This window comes from Bos grunniens, chromosome 15, assembly GCF_055505025.1.
Source record: "Bos grunniens cultivar Pamir isolate PY7600 chromosome 15, Bosgru_T2T1.0, whole genome shotgun sequence".
Taxonomy (NCBI): Eukaryota; Metazoa; Chordata; class Mammalia; order Artiodactyla; family Bovidae; genus Bos; species Bos grunniens.
Window position 1 is genome coordinate 75,883,809 of NC_141179.1, and position 20,448 is coordinate 75,904,256.

Consider the following 20,448-nt stretch of genomic DNA (forward strand, 5'->3'; position numbering starts at 1 on the left):
TATACATGTGTCCCCCACATCCTGAAACTCCCTCCCACCTCCCTCCCCAACCCTACCCCTCTGGGTTGTCCCAGAGCACTGGCTTTGGGTGCCCTGCTTCATGCATCGAACTTGCACTGGTCATCTATTTTACATCTGGTAATATGCATGTTTCAGTGCAATTCTCTCAAATCATCCCACCCTCACCTTTCTCCACAGAGTCCAAAAGTCTGTTCTTTACATCTGTGTCCCTTTTGCTGCCCTGTGTGTTTTATATACAGTAGCTTGTATCTGCTAACCCCAAACTCTCAATTCACCCCTCCCCAACCCCTTTCCCCTTTGATAACCATAAATTTGTTTTCTATGTCTGTGAGTCTGTTTCGGCTTTTCATTTCTATCAGATTTTAGATTTTGCATATAAGTGATATCATATAGTACTTGTCCTTCTCTTTCTGACTTACTTCACTTAGTATGATATTCTCTAGGTTCATCCATGTTGCTACAAATGGCATTATTTCATTCTTTTTATGGAGAAGGAGTACCACATCTTTATCCATCCATCTGTCGCTGGACATTCAGGTTGCTTCCATGTCTTGGCTACTATGAACAACAACTAGTAGTTTCTTAAAACTTACACATACATGTACCCTCTGACCCAAGGAAGGTAAAAATATTTGTTGACAAAAAGACTTACTCATGAATACTGATAGCAACTTGAATCATACTAGCCAAAACCAGAAATCAGGCAAGTGGCCATCAACAGGACAATGGCTAGATGCCTTATGGCATGTTCTTACAATGGAATATTCCTCAAAAGTAAAGAAATGAATTGTCAATACACTCAACAACAGGGAAAAAAACCACAAAAACATGATGAACAAAAGAAGTCATAATACATATTCATCTATACTATGTGATTTCATTTATATCAATGGTTCGCAACTCAGGGAACATCTGCAATGTTTGGAGATATTTTTTGTTTGTCACAACTGGGGGTGGAGGTTGTTACCAGTTAAGAGGCCAGAAAGCTGCTAGCTATCATCCTACATTCCCCAGGACAGCTCCCCACAACAAAGAATTATCTCACCGCAAAGTAAACAGTGCCAAGGTTGAGAAACACTGATGGAAATTAACCTCTAGAACAGGTGAAACTAATCAATGAGGATAGACCTTAGAACAGTGGTTCTGATTGCTTCTAGGGAGAATTGAGTGGTAAGAGGCACAGCAGAAGTGTGGGTTACAGCCTAGAGGATATATATTTGTCAACACTGATCATCATAAACTAGCAACTTCAGATGCTTGCATTTCACTGTATGACGACTGCATCGCAATAAAATTTAGATAGAGATACACACACACACACACACACACACACACCACACCACACCTCTAGCCCACCTGCTGAATTAGGCTTTCTGGTGTCTGGATCAGTGTTTCTCAAACTTCACTTCCAAAGCAACACCAAAGGCAGACAAAGGTAACACATGCTCCAGGGAATGGGAAGTCTAGAACAATTGGATCTCTTTATTGAAATCTCTCGTTCTATCTTAAAGTTCGTGTGACTTTTTGTATTTGGCTCCATATAAATGTCTCAGTATTAAAATATTTTGAATTACCACAAGAAAGGACACAAAAAATTTTCTTGTTTATTTTGTGATGTGGAATATTTTCCATAACACTGGCTAGTACCACATTCCCTCTGCTCCTCGAGACACGCGCACACACACACACACACACACACGCAGAGGCCCTAGAGGAGAAGCAGGACTCTTCCTCTCTCTGTATGTTGGACAACATACAATAAATCAAGCTGAAAGCTAACTGAGAATAAGTCATTTTGTCTCCAGGAAAGGAACAACTCGTAGAAGCGCAGTCTGTGTGAATGGCCCTCCATCCAAGTTTCCCTTCCAACCATAGAGATAACTCCCCTAGAGAGAATTTGGGGTACAGCTGTAGAAGCTCTTAACCAACCCAGAGGTTTGATCCCTTTTGCCCATTCTCTCTGTAAAGCATCCTTACACACCCCTACACCGGACTGCACCTTCCAGGGCCACTTGTTCATGACCTTGTATTAGTCAGGGAAGACCAACTGCTTTGTAACAAACAACACCCAACCTCACCTCAGTGGATGAACACAATGAAAACTGGTTTCTCTAGTCTTCAAGAATCTGTTCGCTCTTCTACAAACTCAGAGTCCTCCAAGCCCCTTCCATCTTGTGGTTCTGCCCACCTGTGCCCTGTACCATTCAGATATGAACTCCACAAATCCTCGTAATCACCCTATCAGGAAGTGCTGCTATGACCAATCCCATTTTACATATGAGGACACACAGCCAGCTGGTGAGCAGTAAAGGTGAGACTCAACCCAGGCTGGCCCCGCCAGAGCTCTCTGTTTAACTGTTCCGCTGTGCCTGCAGCCCTTTACCACCACGTCACACGGAATCACCGTTTGTTCACCCGCACTTTAGTGCCCCTTAGACTGATGCCTGGACCACTGCCCGGCCGCACCACTCTTTACTCCACCCCTGCGTGCCTTTAGTCAGAGGCAGAGGGTTGAGCACTGTGCCACACTTCAACCCATAGAAATGGCACCTGGGGGAATGTAAAATTCAGATGCCCGGGTTCCTTCCCTGCTTTGTCTCAGAAGTCCTAGGTGGATCCTAAAGAATCTGTGCATCTAAGAATCTCCCTAAGGTGACTATGATGCAGGTGGTCCCTGAAGCTCACATGGGAACCCTCTGGTTTGGGGGAGGTCAGAGAATTCCAGGCAAGGTCGAGAGATAAGGTGAGCTGCTCACAGGTATGACCTCCCTCTCAGTCAAGTTCTCTCGGCTTCCAACAGACAGTTATTTGTCTGGTAGACAGCTCCTGGGGAGCTGCTCGTACCAGGATCTCCAGTTCTTGGCTACTTATGGGTGAATCCACAGGGTCAGGTCCTGGAGGAAGGGTTTATTTCAACTTGCAAATTCGAAATTCTCTTTGAAGAAGCAGCTTGTCTTCCAGTCCAGGCGCCTTGCAGTGTTTCCATGGTAACCCAGCCACCACACATCTTTTGTTATCCCTTCCAACACCTCTTCTTCTGTTTATTATAGATCTGTGCCTTCTTAAATCCCCTTCCCTTGAGACTCACCCCCTGCTGGTCTCTTTCCCTTCCGTGATTATTTTAAATTCTAAAAAGGCCAGTCTGTGATTGACTTAGCACACTCCCTGCCCCATAGCCAGATCTAAGGCAACACACTAGGGGGTTTATTGTGGGGTAGACTTGCCAGCTAGGCTTATCTATCAGCCAGGTAAACGCACCTCGCCCAAACCAGCAGGAATGAACCACAACTGGGAATAACAGAAAACCCTTTCTCTGCTGCTAGTGATTCACCAGGGCCTCCGTGATAGCTCAGGTGGTAAAAAGTCTGCCTGCAATGCAGGAGACCTGGGTTCAATCCTGGGGTCAGGAAGATTCCCTGGAGAAGGGAATGGCTACTTACTCCAGTATTCTTGCCTGGATAATTCCATGGACAGAGGAGACTGATGGGGTACAGTCCGTGCAGTAACAAAAGAGTCAGACACGACTGAGTGACCAACACTTCCACTTTTTACTTTCAGTCATTCATTCATTCGTTCAACATTTACTAAATCTCCAGATACTTATCAGCTTCAGGAATAACACTGTCCTATCATTCTCTCGTGGCTTGGGCATTTCCAGTGGAGTGGGAACAAGAAACCAGTTAGCGCAAAAAAGCAATCTCAGGTAAGAAGTCCTTTCAAGACAGGGACAGATGGTGATGAGGTTGTGTCCACTAGGAATATGAAATCAAGAAAGGCTTCCTGAGCTAAAATTTGAGGGGAGGAGACCAGCTAAATATGAGATAGAGTACATAGGAGCCCATCAAACATTACCTGGGGGAAGAGTTACAGGGTGGAGTTGGGGGAGTGAAAACAGGATTTCACGACGATTCAGAGACTCTGATTTTGGTTGCTGCACCCCCCCAGCCCCAAATCCAAGGCAGCATTCTGACAAGTGGAGAAGTGGCAGAAGGGCTTTTTGGGTCAAGGCAGCAGCTTGAAAGTCTGCAGTATGTTCAGAGGGCCACGGGTACCACCAAAGCCTTAAGCCCCATGAGAAGAGGAGGGACAACGAGTGCTCTCAGTATCCCCACACTTCTGGAGGACACAGAATTCAAACTGATTTTTAAAATAATAATTCCACCGGGCTGCCACAGAGTGGCAAGATCCCGCCCAGAGAACCTTGTAGGTGGTGTCTGCATTGATTCCATCCGTCACATCACAAAACCGGACAGGACAATACAGCTGCCACCTCTCCACCTCTTCCTCTGCACCAGATGCTCTGCAAAACGCAACAGACTTTACTGTATTTGATCCTCACACAACCCTAGAGATGAGCGCCTACTGTTTTCTCTTTTTCTGTACGGGCTTCCCTGGTGGCTCAGTGGTAAAGCATCATACTAGATCAAATCAGAAAATGAAAGTGGTTTCTAAACAATCAAGCTGTGAGCAAACAGAGGGCTCAACATGTGGGCCCTGACCTTTGCCAATTTGTACACACTCTTCCTGACTCGCTGACTCCCCCTCTCTTATTATTTATTAAGGTTGGTAACAGTAGCTAACGTTGACTGAGCACCTTATCCACAGGGTTGTGGCAAGAGCAGATGGCGCATTCAAAGCAGGTAATTGAGGGGAATTTCATAAAGCAGATATTGACAAAGGTGTGGAAGGTTAAGGAAACTAACAAGTCATTGGAAATATCCTGGGGCCAGGAGCAACTGGGCAATGTTCACATGCCTAGAACTGGCCCCTGGGACAAGGGCACAGGGAATAGACAATGGGGTACATTTGGGTGGGATTGGGGGTGGGGGTGCAGGGAGAAGGATCTGGAAAGTGGTTCTGGATGCTTTCCGGCCCAGCACTAATGTTCTGGGCACTGTCCTATCCAAATTAGCTGACTGAATCCTCATGACAATCCAGTGTCAGTGACAGTTAACAGATGGTCACATTGAGGCACAGAAAGGTTAAGTCACTAACCCACCGTCACACAGGAAGTGAGGGGCAGATTGGAACTGAAACCCAAAGCCCAAGTGCTTCATCCCCTCCATACATCTTGTATGTGAAGTTCAGCCATTTAAAAGAATCATTATAAGGACAACTTGATTATTCATACTATTTATTAATGCATTAACCATTTCACGTGCTGCTGCAATTAGTGCGTCCTCCCAAGGCCACCCGTGGGAGTCACAGGAACCCCATTTCTTTCCAGCGGTAGTGTCAGCCAGAGCCACCCCTTCTCCTCTCCTCCTGAGGAGCCAAGGCCCTGGTGTGCCTCCTTGGGGCGGTCTGTGCAGTTGACATTGCCCAGATCTTAGGCCACAGCCCAGAGTAAGGAAAGCACACCAGTGGTGTTGACTCTGCTTTCCAGACTCTAAGCCACTGGGACAGCCAGGCTCCCAGCTCAGGGGAGCCAGGCCCCTGCCTGATCCTCCTGTGGGCTACAGAGGTTACAGGTTCAAGGCACTCCTCTTTTAGTCTCTTGTTTTCCTACAATAAAGAATTCCAGAAACACCGTATGACACTTGACTGCTAGAACGGACATGCAACAATGGACTGGTTCAAATTTGGGAAAGGAGTATGACAAGGCTGTACATCGTCACCCTGCTTATTCAACTCACATGCAGAGCACATCATGTGAAATTCTGGGCTGGATGAAGCACAAGCTGGAATCAAGATTGCCGGGAGAAGTATCAACAACCTCAGATATGCAGATGACACCACCCTTATGGCAAAAGCAAAGAAGAACTAAAGAAAACCTTTCATCTCTTGATGAAAGTGAAAGAGGAGAGTGGAAAAGCTGGCTTAAAACTCAATATTCAAAAAACTAATATCATGGCATTCAGTCCCATCACTTCATGGCAAATAGATGGGAAAACAATGCAAACAGTGAGAGACTTTATTTTCCTGGGCTCCAAAATCACTGCAGATGGTGACTGCAACCATGAAATTAAAAGATGCCTGCTCCTTAGAAGAAAAGCTATGGCCAACCTAGAGAGCACATTAAAAAGCGGAGACATGACTTTGCCAACAAAGGTCTGTCTAGTCAAAGCTATGGTTTTTCCAGTAGTGATGTATGGATGTGAGAGCTGGACTATAAAGAAAGCTGAGCACTGAAGAATTGATGCTTTTGAACTGTGGTGTTGGAGAAGACTCTTGAGAGTCTCTTGGACTGCAAGGAGATCCAACCAGTCCTGAATATTCATTGGAAGGACTGATGTTGAAGCTGAAACTCCAATACTTTGGCCACCTGATGCGAAGAACTGACTCCTTAGAAAAGACTGATGCTGGGAAAGATTGAAGGCAGGAGGAGAAGGGGACAACAGAGGATGAGATGGTTGGATCGCATCACTGACATGATGGACATGGGTTTGAGTAGACTCTGGGAGTTGGTGATGGACAGGGAAGCCTGACATGCTGGAGCCCATGGGGTCGCAAAGAGTCGGACACGACTGAGCGACTGAACTGAACTGACCTGATGTGACTGCTGACTTACCCAGCTGCTGACCCATCTGGCCTTCTGAATGTAGCCATCCCTTAGGATTTCTGGTGGATTGGTTCCAGGAACCCTTCAGACATGAAACCCACAGATAAGCAAGTCCCTCATATAAAATGCCATAGAAGAGTCGGCCTTTCAGATCCGTGGATGTGGAGAGCTAGCTGAAACAACTTTAAGTCCGTCAATTACTTACTCAAATTCTGTGCCCTGACCCTGCCCCCTATAGGCCTTGTGAAGGAAGGAAGGGATGGTTCTGGCACCTTTGACCTTGGTGGGCATATTGCCTTCAGGGTGCCCATGGCCAGCCGCGGGACCAGCCCTTCTCAGCTGTTCTTCCAAACCCAAGGAATCTTCAGACCTCGGAGGCCTCTACTCTTTCTCCTCTTTCTGCAGTTTGCAACTTTCCTGATTCAGTTACCTGGGCCATGATGTCAACAGCACCCTTTCAAAGTCTAAAGATCTCCCTCACCTCCCCATTCTTTCCCTGATCTCTCGAGGTCAATCAATGGATGGTGTCTGCATCCAGTAGCTGGGCACCACAGAAGAGTCACACGACAGGGCAGATGGTTCCATAATAAAGTCATGGTCACCAACCTTAAACTCAGTACTTCCCAGAAATCTTACTGTTTCCTTAACTACTCCTTCAAGCTCACATTTTGGAATTTCTCTATCTCCTCTGACTGCCTTCATAGAGGAAAAAGGAAACCAAGAGAACAAAAGACGCTTCAGTTCAGTTCAGTTCAGTTCAGTCGCACAGTAGTGTCCGACTCTTGTGACCCCACGGGCTGCAACACACCAGGCTTCCCTGTCCATCACCAGCTCTCAGAGCTTACTCAAACTCGTGTCCATCCAGTCAGTGATGCCACCCAACCATCTCATCCTCTATTGTCCCCTTCTCCTCCTGCCTTCAATCTTCCCCAGCATCAGTGTCTTTTCCAATGAGTCAGTTCTTCCCATCAGGTGGCCAAAGTATTAGAGTTTCAGCTTCAGCATCAATCCTTCCAATGAATATTCAGGATTGATTTCCTTTAGGATGGACTAGTTGGACACTTAGCGTCCTGTTAACAGACCCATGGAAATGCCTTTCTTCTCCGCACTGATGCTGTGGCCCATCCAGTGTCTTGTGACACTGCGGGAGGTGTTCCCCTCTCTCCCTCCCTCCAGGATCAGTCCTTCCATCCCAGCCTTGTGCCACCGTCCCCACACATGAAAGCCTTACCCTAGCTATTTTCGGTCTGTTTCTCTCCCTTTCTCTTGAACATTCATTCTTCTCTTTCAACTGGCTCCTTCCCATCAGATTCCAACAGTGCTCCATAATTTTTTGACCTCTGTCTTTCACTCAGCCAGGCCCTAGCCCTCTCCACCCCTTGGCAGCCATGCAACTCAGAAGAACTGCCTGTACTTGGTACTGTCCTCCTCCATCACCTTCCGCCCCTCTACACCCCTTTCCCAGAGGCCCCATCAGCCCACTGAAGGTCACTGTTGATCTCCAAGGTCACTGAGGATCTTTATTGTTTCATTCTATGGGGTTTTTCAGCCTTATCTTACTTGACTTTTCAGTGACTCCCTTCTTCTTCAAAAGTTTTTCTCTTGTCATTATTAGTATTTTGATATCACATTCTCCAGGTTTTCTCCTTCCTCTCTGGCCACCCCTCCTTGTTTCATGAAACACTGGCATTCCTCAGGACTTGTTCCCAGGGCCTTTTCCCCTCTCATTCTGATTTCTAACCAGGTGGTCTCAGCCATGCTCATGGCTGGGCTTTCTACTCCCGAATATACATCCCCCCCAGAGGGTGAGCTCCAGACCTGCAGAACCACTTCATGGAGATAGCACAAAGTTTCCTCACACTCCCCTGCACAAAAGTGAACTCATGACTTAAAATATACGGCCTCATCCTTGTCTCACCACGTGGTACCACCACCCTAAGTGAAACCCTTAGCTCTCGTCCCCAACTCCAACTCCTCCCTCTTCCTGAAGCCTACAGCCAACTCAGAGGCAAAGCCAGTCAATTTATCTCCTAAACACCTCTCCAAACTATTGCCACAATGACAGTGGTCCAAGCCATCATGGTCTCTGTCCAGAGTTTCCCTGGTCTCCTCACTTCTAGTCTTCTCCCATCCAAGATGATGCTGCGCCTTAAATCCAACTATGTCACATCTCACTTAAGACCTTTCAGTAGTTTCCATTGCTCTTGGGAAAATAGCCCAACACTTCTGTTGGCCCAGAGGTCCTGTGTGGTGCTCTCTGGCCGGACCTGCCTTGCTCACTTGCAATTATTCTCTCCTGTACCCTTGGAGCTGTACCCACTTTAGCCTTCCTTCAGTCCCTCCTTAGTGATATTTCTTTTTGCCACAGGGCCTTTGCACATACCCTATGCCGAGAATACTTCAAGTCCTCAACTCCAGTACCTTTACTTAGTAAATGACACTAACTTTACGCCACAGGGGTGTGCAAGACAGTTCATTTGGGGTATGGGAAGAAAATAACAGAATTTCATTTTATAATTTATTTTTACATTACTGTTTTAAAAGGTCCATTTTGTGTATGTTTTATCATGTACATGATATAACAGTAGGGCAACATGTACATATAACGTATAAACATACATATGCTTTGTGAAGAATTGAGTATGTGTGTATAAAGGGTATATATTTTAGGCTCAAAATTCTTTACTAAGTCTCCAAATATGTTAAGATCAGAGCACTAATGAGTTATCACTTCTTGAGAGAACTCTTACCTACCTTACCGCACCTAATAGCATTAGATTTATATCCATTTGTACGGCCGTGTGATGAAGCTCTCTACCCCGAGGACATGAGCTTCAGGAAGTCAAGGGTGTTGTCTGCCTGGTCACTTTAGTGTCCCTAGTTCGGACACTACTGAAGCGACTTAGCAGCAGCAGTGTTAATTCAGGGTCTTGCATATAATAGGTGATGAAGAAGTCTTTCGTTTTGGTTTGTTTTGATTTGTTGTGCTTGGTTTTTATTGATATACTGGAGTACCGTTGATTAGGGCTTCCCTGTTGGCTCTGTGGTAAAGAATCCCCCTGCCAATGCAGGAGACACACGTTTGATCTCTGGGTTGTGAAGATTCCCTGGAGAAAGAAACGGCAACCCATTTCAGTATTCTGGCCTGAGAAATCCCATGGACAGGGGAACCTGGCGGGCTACAGTCCATGGGGTCACAAAAGAGTCAGACATGACTTAGCAGCTAAACAACAACAGCTGACTAGCAGCCTCGTGTTAGTTTCAGGCATACAGCAAAGCAGTTCAGTTACACACAGTCGTGTATCTATTCTTTTTCAAACTCTTTTCCCATTTACATTATTACAGAGTGAGGAAGTATTTTTTGAATGAATGAATATCCTAGGATTCAGTTATATCTAAAGGATTCAGAGATACCTAAAATATACTGAATAGAGAGACCAGGCACTGAATGTGTTGGGTGTGTTCAAAAGTATTGTCTCATTTAGTGTTTAATATTACCGTGGAGAACCTTATTGCTATCACCTCTGTTTTGTTGGTGAAGAAAGCAGGATTCAGAATGGCCAAGGTCATTTAGCTGGAAAACACTGGAAGTTGAATTCAGGTTTAGGGGCTTTCCTGATGGTCCACTGTTTAAGAGTCTGCCTTGCAATGCAGGGACACTGGTTTGATCTGGAAAGATCCCATATGCCACAAAGCAGCAAAGCCTGTGCACCACAGCTGCTGAGCCTGTGTGCCCAGAGCCCATGCAACGCGCCTTGCAATAGGAGAAGCCATCACAAGGAGAAGCCCATGTACCACAAGAGAGTAACCCTGTTCGCCGCAACTAGAGAAAGCCCACGTGCAGCAATGAAGACTCAGTGCAGCCGTAAGATAAATAAAATTGTAAAAAGAAAATAAATTCAGGTTTAGAGTCTAAGTCTAATTTGCTTCCTATTACATCTCAGCGATTTGATCAAGAAGTGAGCATTTTCGTTCTAAGAGGCAATTTCCTCTCTTACATGGTCTCAAAGACTAGATTGTTTTTACTTAAACTCATTCTGGTGAATATCCAAATACACACAAGTCTACCGAGTAGTGGTTACCAATGAGATACCTACGCTCTTCTTCACTTCTTTTCATCCTCTGATCCTTTGTCTCTCTGAGTTTGGTAATGAGGCTGTTACAGGAAGAGCAATAGTCATGTCGCTACTTAATGGATTCAGCCTACTCGCGAGGTAGGCAACTTATTAGATCATGCATCTGCAGGGAATATGCCCCAAAGCCCCGAGACCACGTTGATGTTTTCCCACGCAGTTTCGTCTCTTCTCGTGCCATTGCTGCCTTCACTGTATGTCTTTCTGGGAGCCTAGCCCTTTCTTTGTGAATTGACTGTGCTAGAAACAAAAACACCATCTAAGGTGCTTGGGGCTGCACTGTGAGAAAGGATGGGGGTTCGGATATGAAACACAGGAGTTTAGAGCTCACTGAAGTTATTCTCAGCTTCATTCTGCAACTGTTTCCTAATAAGTCATCTAGTTGCCCAACCAATCCACTCTTCCCCAACCTTCTCATCTTCAAATGCAGTTCTCTTGAAAACATCATTCTTTATTTCTTTTTTTTTTTTTTTTTTGGCCGCACCTCATGGGAAGGATCTCAGTTCCCCCACCAGGGACTGAACTCAGGCATAGCAGTAAAATAATCTAATCCTATCCACTAGACCACCAGGGAACTCATGAAAGTATCAATCTTAATTCTGTTTGAAAAGCAGTCTTCACTATCCTGCCTCCATAACTCACACCCCTTTCATCAGGCTACTTTTAGCAGCAAGTTCAAAACTGTGTGGTTTATAATGATTTTCCAAGTAAAATGTGCTCCCCTGGGGTATTATCTCATTGGTCTTTGCAACAGAAGATTTTTAAAACTGTTTCCAATGTCAGCTGTGTGAACCGATGCTTGAAGGGCAGGAAGACTCCACGCCCTCCAGGCTTGTCTTGATGCCCTGCCTTGTCACTGGGGGTGAGCACAGAGATTCTTCCACAAGCTCAGCGCCTTCTCCTGCTTTTATTTCTGTGCTTGTGATTTTTACGTTGGCTGCAAGCAGAGGCAGTGGCCCCAGGAGTCTCCTTCCCATTCATCTATCCGTCCATCCAATGACTCATGCAGTCAGTCATTCAGTGTTTCTCCTCACTTCTCTTGCTCTCTGCCATCCTGCTCAGTTTTTCTATGAAGGAAAAGTACGTCTTGAATTAACGAGAGGAGGGTGGGCAGAGCCAATGAAATATATCAAAGTACCCTAGGGTCTCCGCCAGATGGGTTAAGACTCAATTTCACAGATTTTCCATGGGACGCTCTTTCCCTTTTCTCTTATTTGTATATGCATGTATACATATTCACATCCATGTGTGCACGTATTCATATATGCAACCACCCCTCATTCTTTGACTCTAATCTGTTCATGGAAACAAGCCTGCCGGGCCAGTGAATTTCAGAGAGCAGTCACTTGCATTCCACTGTTTTAAATGGGAAAAATTAAAATGCATTCCGAGTCCACCCCAAACATCAGTCAGGTTCCCAAAATATCACTATAAATCACTGCAACACCCTTAAACACCATGTAAAACTCTCCTAGGAATGTTCTATAATATGAATCAATTAAAACACCCTTTTCTTAATTAGCACTTAGGGAACTCCTCGGTGGGAAGGTCTATTTTTGTGCAGTGAATAGACATGGTAAGCGATCAAGGCTCCTCCTCCTGGCATCACATTGGCCCAGTGATGCCCACGTGAAGAAATGTCGCTGAGAAGTAGTAAATGCCACCTCAACTAGACCTGAGTTTCTAGAGCCCCCAGGAACCTAGGTGAAGCAGATGGGGACCCTTGAGGGACTAAAGTTTTGGGGGGAAAGGATAAGGAAGGTGACGATGATAACACGCACGGGGATCATCCACACAGAGTCTGCTTTCTCCTTCTGACTCTGGGGTGGCCGGCCACTTTTCAGCTTGCCTCCTTTCTTTGTCTTCTGGGTCTGCAGCTTCCCCATCCTACCGGTCTCTCCCCTTCCTTCTGCCTCCCCCTTAAGCCCATCTGATTTCTAGTTCGGGTGTTTCTCCCACTGTGCTCTGTTGGTCTCTCTCTTTCTCTTCCTGTACTCCAGGCACATGAGAGGAATCTGGGCCAGTATCTGAAAATCTAAAAATGTCGAAAGATGCAGCAGCATTTTCTGCTGGAGTGAACAAAAGGTGCTATTGAGCCGTCAATCACATGAAGAGAGGAGCCATGAGCCTGAATTATCTCCATGCTGAACCAGAGGAGAAACTAGAGAGGGAATAAGACGGGACAGGTCTGGGACCTGTCACTGAGAAGGACTAATGGACACAGACCAAAGGTCCGCAGTATGTTTCAAAGAGCCTAGTGCTTCCAGTGGGCATGTGCTCATCTCCCTGAAATAATCCATGCTGATTTCTTGATGCAAAATTCATACTGTCTTCCTTGTTACTAAGCAACCAGCCCAAACATGTTTACTGTGTAAATTTCTCTGGAGGGCCTGGGGCCGCACCCAGTGCTCGAAGCATGAAGGATGCAAGAGGCACAGAAGCCAGCCAAAGCTTTGGGAAAGGTTTTAAACTGACCTGCAAAGATCCATATATTGTAGACACTTTTAGGCCATACCTGGGGAAATGCAGTGGCTCAAGTAAAATTTTGACTATTTTTTTCCTGCTAATCTCCAGCCTAGTGGTCAAAGATGTGGACTCTGGAGCCCGACTTCCTAAATGTGATTCCCAGTTCTGCTACGGAATAAGTTGATACAGAGTAAGTTCCATGTGTAAAATGAATGCCTTAGTATGCATATATCAGGGCTATTGTGGGGATAAAATTAATATGATTAAAGAGCTTACAATAGTGCCTGGCACACAAGAACTCAATAAACGTTAGCTATACTATGACTATTCTTTATTACTCTATGGAAACGGATATACTTTTTGTTTGTTTATATCAATAGGAGAGTTTATCGGCTGGGAGATCAGCTAAGAAATCAACTCTTTAAAAGGATTGAGAATCCAAGGTCAGGCCTTCCCGCAGTCCAGGGTCAAATCAGTTCCAGGAGTGGGGTTAGCAATTCATGTTGGCCTCCTGTGATCACTGAAGTACCAGGAGACCTCGTCAGGGCAGCCAACAAGAACTGGAGACAAGCCCTACTTTGGGGCAAAGTTGGAGGTGCCTATCCTAAGGGTCTCCCATGGCCCCCTGAACCTCACCTGTGATATGCTTAATGACAACTGCTGGCTTCATTGTCTGCTTCCTTGCTTACAAGGAAGAGCATACACCTGTCTTTTTACCGCTATGGCCCAGTGCCTAGAATATGTTCATTAACCTTTAATGAGTGAATTTAATAGTTGCTGAAATGTAGTGCTGGGGCTCTGATCCATCCTCTCTGCCAAGTCTACATTCAGACAAGTACTCTGAGAAGACGTTGCTCCAGGGGTCTAAGGAAGAGGAAAATAGGCAGAAGCATTAATCAGGCCGCACTGATGTTCCCCAGGCCCTGGTCTGAGGGAGGAGGCAGCTGCAGGAGTAGCAGCAGAAAGCAGACAGGGCCGGGGGGTGGTGAATAACAGACCACAAAAAGGAGGGCCGTGTCTTGATGACAGCCCCCAAATCCTCCTATTAAAAAACACTGGCTTGATACTAAAACAATATTCATAAACATTACATCACAACTTGACAGATAAGAACTTTACTGAATTATAACTACATTCAGAAAATACACAAATCATAAATGTAGAGCTGTATATGCTTTCTTTCATAAAGTGGACACAGCTGTGTAATCAGTACCATGTCAAGAGGCAGAGCTTATAAACAGAAGCTTCCCCACTCTGCCCCAGGCATTACCTGTCCCCAGTGGAAACCCCAGACATAAATGGGCTTGATTTCAAATCTAGTGGAAATGGAATCTTAACCATGTGCATTCCTTTGTACCTTTACTCTCTTCTTCAGATGTTCTGATATGATTTAAATCAAAATATACATTGACCGTCACGTGCCTATTATCTACTGGATATCGTCAGAGGTACAAGGAAAATGAAACACAGTTCCTAATCTCAGAGAGGGGGAAAGACTCTACTATACATATGTTGCTTGATAAAAATACAGCACATATTTAAATTATTTCTTAAAAACATCGAATCTATTAGGTGTTTGCTCTGGTCAAAATGTTTATGCCCCTCGAAAAATTCATATGTTAAAACCTAACCTGAAAGGTGATGCTATTAAGAGGTAGGGCATTGGGGTGAGCAGCTGTGAGGGTGAAGCCTTCATAAGAAGGATTAGTGTCCCTATAAAAGTGACAGAAGAGAGCTTCCTGCCCCTTCTACCCCGTGAAAGGTGAAAGTGGAAGTCACTCAGTCGTGTCCGACTCATTGTGACCCCATGGACTATACGGTCCATGGAGTTCTCCAGGCCAGAATTCTGGAGTGGGTAGCAGTTCTCTTCTCCAGGGGATCTTCCCAACCCAAGGATCGAACTCAGGTCTTAAGCATTGCAGGTGGATTCTTTACCAGCTGAGCCATCAGGGAAGCGCAAGAATACTGGAGTGGGTAGACTACCAGCAGATCTACTCTCCAGCAGATCCTCCTGACCCAGGAATTGAACCAGCCGGGGTCTCTTGCATTGCAGGTGGATTCTTTACCAGCTGAGCTACTGGGGAACCAGGTGAGGTTACAGCCAAAAGTCTAGGAAGCAGGTCTTCACCAGACACTGGGTTGGCCAGAGCTTTGATCTTGGACTTCCCAGCTTCTAGCTCCATGAGAAATAAATTTTTGTTTATAAGCTACCCACTCTGTGGTATTTTGTTATAATAACCTGAATGAACTAACACAGTGTTCCATCAAAAGTCACTTTGCTTCTCAACTCTGCTGGAAAGAAGGTAGGATTTTAGAGTTTGGTAGTAAGTAGCAGTAGGAGCTGGGAGATGTGGATACAAGAGACCTGGGGACCACTGCTGGGGGGCCCTAGGAGGAAGCCTTTGACCGCTAGGGGACAGCGTCAGGGTTACTCTGGGAACCTCTGAGATGCATCTGAGAAGATTCACATAAGGGGACAACAAGATAAGTGCCAGATGGGAAGAAAAATCACACATTGAAACTAAAGCTTTCTGAGAACAGAACCCAAGTCACGCTGAGGCATCAGGGGCACCAAGCTGTGGGGAAGGACAGCTCCCCCGCTTGCTCAGTAGTCATGTAGGTTCACCAAAAGGAGGGCTTCATCTGCAAGGACCCAGAAATGCAGTGAGTGGCAGCCTGTGCAGACAAGCATGAAAAGGAAATTCTGGGGGACGGAACCAATGGGTCTTGCTGCCTGTCACTAATAGGTTCAGCAGCAGCAGTGAATTAAAATGATCACATACACATATCCCACATCTGACCCTCCTCTGTCTCGTGGCTCAAGCATTCGGCCATCACTGCATAATAACCAAGCTTTGAAAGCTGGGCTGATAACAGAAAACGAGGTCCCAGGTGATCCCAGGTCACAAGGATGGTGTAGTGAGACTGAATCCCTCTCCCCCTCCATAAAGGATGGCACACAACGGGGCGGAGGGGGTGAGGGATTGTGTAAGAAGGCAGGAAAAGGGTCCACGATGTACATTTCGGAAAAGCCAAGAAAAAGAATGAATTGAAGCCAGCTGGAGGCGTGAACAGCAGTGAGAGTTTGCACCTTGGCCACCTCCCACTCAGCAGAGACATTGGATGAGTTTCTACAGTTGTTTAGAGAAGCCTATGGTACCTCCTCTGAGTGCTTGAAAAAGCAGCAAATAAAAGACACAGGACTACAACAGTCCACCTAATAAAATCAATCTTGGAAATAGCTACACATGTGCCTCTTTATTCTTTCATTAAATAAAAGGATCTCGTGGGAGATTTAATAAGTGCATAATTTAGAATTAGGGATGAGCATAAACACTATCGAAAAGCTGTGAGGTACTCTGAAACTACCCGTGATTTCCCTTGAGGACCAAGTCACAGGTATTGTTCATATTCCTGTGACGTGTTGTTTATACTCCTATTTACAGAAAATGCTAAGTTTCAGGTAGAGGCTCATGAAAATGGAGTTTTTTCCTCTCCAAGACCATGAACCCCTTCCATTTTTAGCTACAGACTCCCTGTTGGGATCTGTGGATCTCAGGTGAAGAACCTGCAAGGAAAACTTCAAGTTCTTTTCAAAAGCACTATAAACTTTAACTTCAGCTGACCACTCATGGCCAGAAATTAGATTGCCCAGGCATAGCTAAGAAATCCAAGGAGTTTTTTCCAGCAACCACAACCAGCAACTTACAGAGACACCCCAGTTCTCCTGGTTACAGGAATCCAGAACCCTCTTCCCCAGCCCCAGTGCCCTCTCTGTTTAAGAAGCATCTTCTGAGAACCTTCCTTACCAGACTCTTCTCCTCTTTGTCGACATGTGCCAAGCCCCTCGCCCTGCTGCCATCTGCCCTACCACCACCTCCCTTTACTTTTTTTGAAATGTCAACATGCTGTCTTTTTTCTCTGTGTACTTTATCTGGGTCAGCGGCTGAATCAGTCTGAGCACAACGGTAGCCAAACCAACATTGTGAGATCTCAACTGCATCACGTTCACACCTACAGATTCACATCCAGGTGCCCAAATCCTCATCACTGAGGGAACCAAGTGAGGGATGTGAATGGATGGGTCTCACGTATCAACAGGGGCTTCCCAGGTGGCTCAGCATCAAAGAATCTGCCTGCAAGGCAGGAGACACTGTTTCGATCCCTGGGTCGGGAAGATGCCCTGGAGAAAGAAATGGAAACCCGCTCTAGTATTCTTCCCTAAACCATCCCATGGACAGAATTAGCCTGGCAGGCTACAGTCCATGGGGTCACAAAGAATCGGACATGACTGAGTGACTGAGCACGCACATATCAACAAGCATTTATTGTGACCCTGTGAGCCAGCTCTGGGTTGCAAAATATATCTACATTTGAAGAAATAACTCAGACAATAATCTCCAATGGCTGGGCATGGGATGCCTTAATATTAGTCAATAATTTCTCATTGGGCACTTACTAGGTTTCAGACACTGAGTAGGTGCTGGGAATGAATATTGTAAGTAAGCAGATACGAAAAATCACATCCAACTGTCACAAACGCTACAAACAGAAATAAGAAGGCATAGTATGGAGGGTATAATGGGGGAGGGGGGCTTTGTTACATGTGGCCACGGGCAGAATCCTCCCCCTGAAGAGGTGAAATGCAAACAGAAGGAGACCCACAGGATGAGGAGGAGCCATCTCTGTGAAAAGTCAGAGGAAAATGGGAGGGGTTGGCGTCTTCAAGAAGGATAAAAACCCAGGGGAGCTGAGACCGTCCGTGATGGGGGGCACTCGCATGAGCTTGGCTGGAGAGGCAAACGCGGGCCACACCAGACAGGCAAGACCGTGGGGTGGAGTGGCTCACAGCATGGACTCTAGAACCAGACCAGCTTAGAATCAGGCTCGGGAACTTCTCGGGCTGTGTGGCCCTGGGCAAACTCACCCACCCTCTCTGAACCTTAGCCACATTATCTACGTCTATAATTGAGTGGCTAATTGCATTAGGTGTACAGCACTTAGAGCCCAGCCCCGGGCAAGTGCCAGGCTACGGTGTGCTGTGGTCTGTTCAAAAGCTCAGTGAGAAGCTGGGGAGGATTTCAAGCCCGGGAGACGCAGGATCTGGTTTGTCTTTAACAGATCATTGGCCGCTGCTTGGGCTACTGGTCCTCAAGAAGACAAAGAACTGGAAGTGATCCCGGAGGTCATTTGCACCAACAGTGGTCCCAGTGATTCTTTCTGGGAAGGGGCGGGGGTGCAGGGCAGACAATGCCTGAAGAGCTGCCACGGAGAAAGGCAGAAGAATGAATGGCTGTCCCTCAAGTGTGCCGAGTGGGAGTGGAGGTTGAGGCCTCCATGTTTGGAGAAGAGCTTGTCCAGCAGCCCCCAACCACGGACCCCCGCACAGGCCCCGTGGGGAGCCCGCTGCTCCCATTTCAGACAGCCCTGGATCCCACATGCCCCTGCCCAGCTGACCCCGGATCCTGCCGGCACCAATGTCACTTTGCTGGGATCCCAAGTCCCTCAAGGACAGCAGCCATTTCCTTCCCCTCTCACAGTGACTGACAGGGCCCCCGCAGCTGGGCCTGAGCTTTTGAATAATTGATTGGCAAAAGGAAGGCAGGGGCACAGCTCTGTAGTGCCGGTCCTGGAACTCTGAGCCCTGGAAGGAATCAAGGGGGCCCAGGGAAGTCGTTAAGTCACCTCCCTCTTCCCCAGGGAGGGCCTGCCTTCCTCCAGTCTCTCTGGCCAGACCCTCCCTCCCAGGTCTGCAGAGGACTTAGCCTCTGCCACTTTGGGGATATGTCCTGGACTTCACAGCCCATGTAGGGCAGTCCTCCCAAACCTTTCTCAGACCCCCTTCGGCTGCAGTGTACAATGGGGACCCCACCCATTTTCTGCCCAGAGAGGCCCTGGGGGACGAGCTCATGTGGAGATAAAAGCCCTCCCGTCTCCAGAGACATCTGCAGCCACATCGGTGGGGAGTGGAGGGTTGGAGGGGGGCTCAGAGCTACTCCCTCAGGCTGGCTGGAGCTGAGGGCTGCTAGGGGGGGTGAGGGTCGCCCAAGCCCTCCATACTCACCTGCCTCTCCAGACCCCAGCACCCCCAGCCCAACCGCCCCTGCCCCGCTCCCACTGCAGCCCCCGGCTGCCACCCCCTCTCTCCCTTCTCAGCTCGGTCAGTGAGCTCCCCTGCGCCAGCGGCACAACGGGCCCACTCTGTTCTGTATCACCCTTTCTCTTCTCCCCAAATCCTGGGGCTTCTCCTTCTCGGTCATTCCCCTCTTCCTCTCCCCTAAGCCTCGCAGCCCCCTGCCCCAAACCCTCAGAGCCTCCCTGTCTTATTACTCACCCCTCCAACTCGCCTCCCAGCTCCGATTTCTATCTAAGCCCCCTTTCCCACTCACTCCCATGCTTGCACCTTAGGCTTGCTGGCCCCTTTCCTCCTGTACCCTAGCCGCCACCACCCCACCCCCCAGGCCTTTGGGACCCCCCGCCCCCGCCCCAGGGCCTCTGAACACATCCGCTGTCCAAACACGTCCGCTGTCCCCACTCCCAGCCGGGCTCTGTCGCGCAAAGAAGAACGCCAACCATTCCTTCCCATCCACTCCCCCCGCCGCAGCCGCCAGGGAGACCCCCCACCCAAGCCCCGGGGAAGCCGAGGCCCACGGCCGCTCACCTGTTGGGCGGCCCGCAGCACGCTGGGCTTCGCCTTCTCCGGGTCGGGCTCCAGGTCTCGCTGCAACACTCCCTTCTTGGGGTGCATGTGCCGGCACAGGCAGGTGACCCCGCACAGCGCGAGGATGCTGGTGGCCGTGCCCAGCGTGGCGCCCAGCGCGATCACCGGCACCGACAGCACCATGGTGCCCCGCTTCCCCGCACCGGGCTCGGTCCCGCCGCCGCGTGCCTCCCCGGCCTGGGGTCCAGGCGCGCCAGCCGCTCTCCAACCGCCGCCGCCGGAGGGGCGGAGGGGCGGAGGGGCGGGCAGGGAGGGCGGCCCGAGGACGTCAGAGCGGGAGGCTGGACCCGGAGCTGGCTGGTGCGGCAGCGTCAGCCCAGCACGTGACCCGACCCCCCACCCCGGCCCAAGGTGGATCCGCTCAGGTGGAAGGAACCTGAGCGCATCGTCCTCTCGTCTCGAGTCATCCTTCACGCTTTAGCTTTAAGTAGGACTCTTGGGTTCACTTGGGTTCAAGAACAGGAGCTCGCCAAGGTCACACTGTGCGTTAGGTTAGCCGGCAAACCAGGACTCAAACCTTGGCCTGCAGCTCTGTCTGGATAGGGGGTCGTTTTATCAGACTACTAACTGGTGCAGAGAGCCCTCTCCGTGGAAAAGACCCTGAT

At 47.9% G+C, this 20,448-nt stretch overlaps 1 protein-coding gene across 1 annotated transcript in view; it reads right to left on the reverse strand.

Moving 5' to 3' along the window:
- Positions 1–20,096, reverse strand: part of SYT13 (synaptotagmin 13) — a 42,164-nt gene extending 22,068 nt beyond the window's left edge. Inside the window, exon 1 of the mRNA XM_086338697.1 lies at positions 19,784–20,096. Coding sequence (XP_086194823.1) covers positions 19,784–19,966 — 183 coding nt within the window. The 5' untranslated portion in view covers positions 19,967–20,096. The remainder of the gene's footprint in view (positions 1–19,783) is intronic.
- Positions 20,097–20,448: the final 352 nt, after the last annotated feature.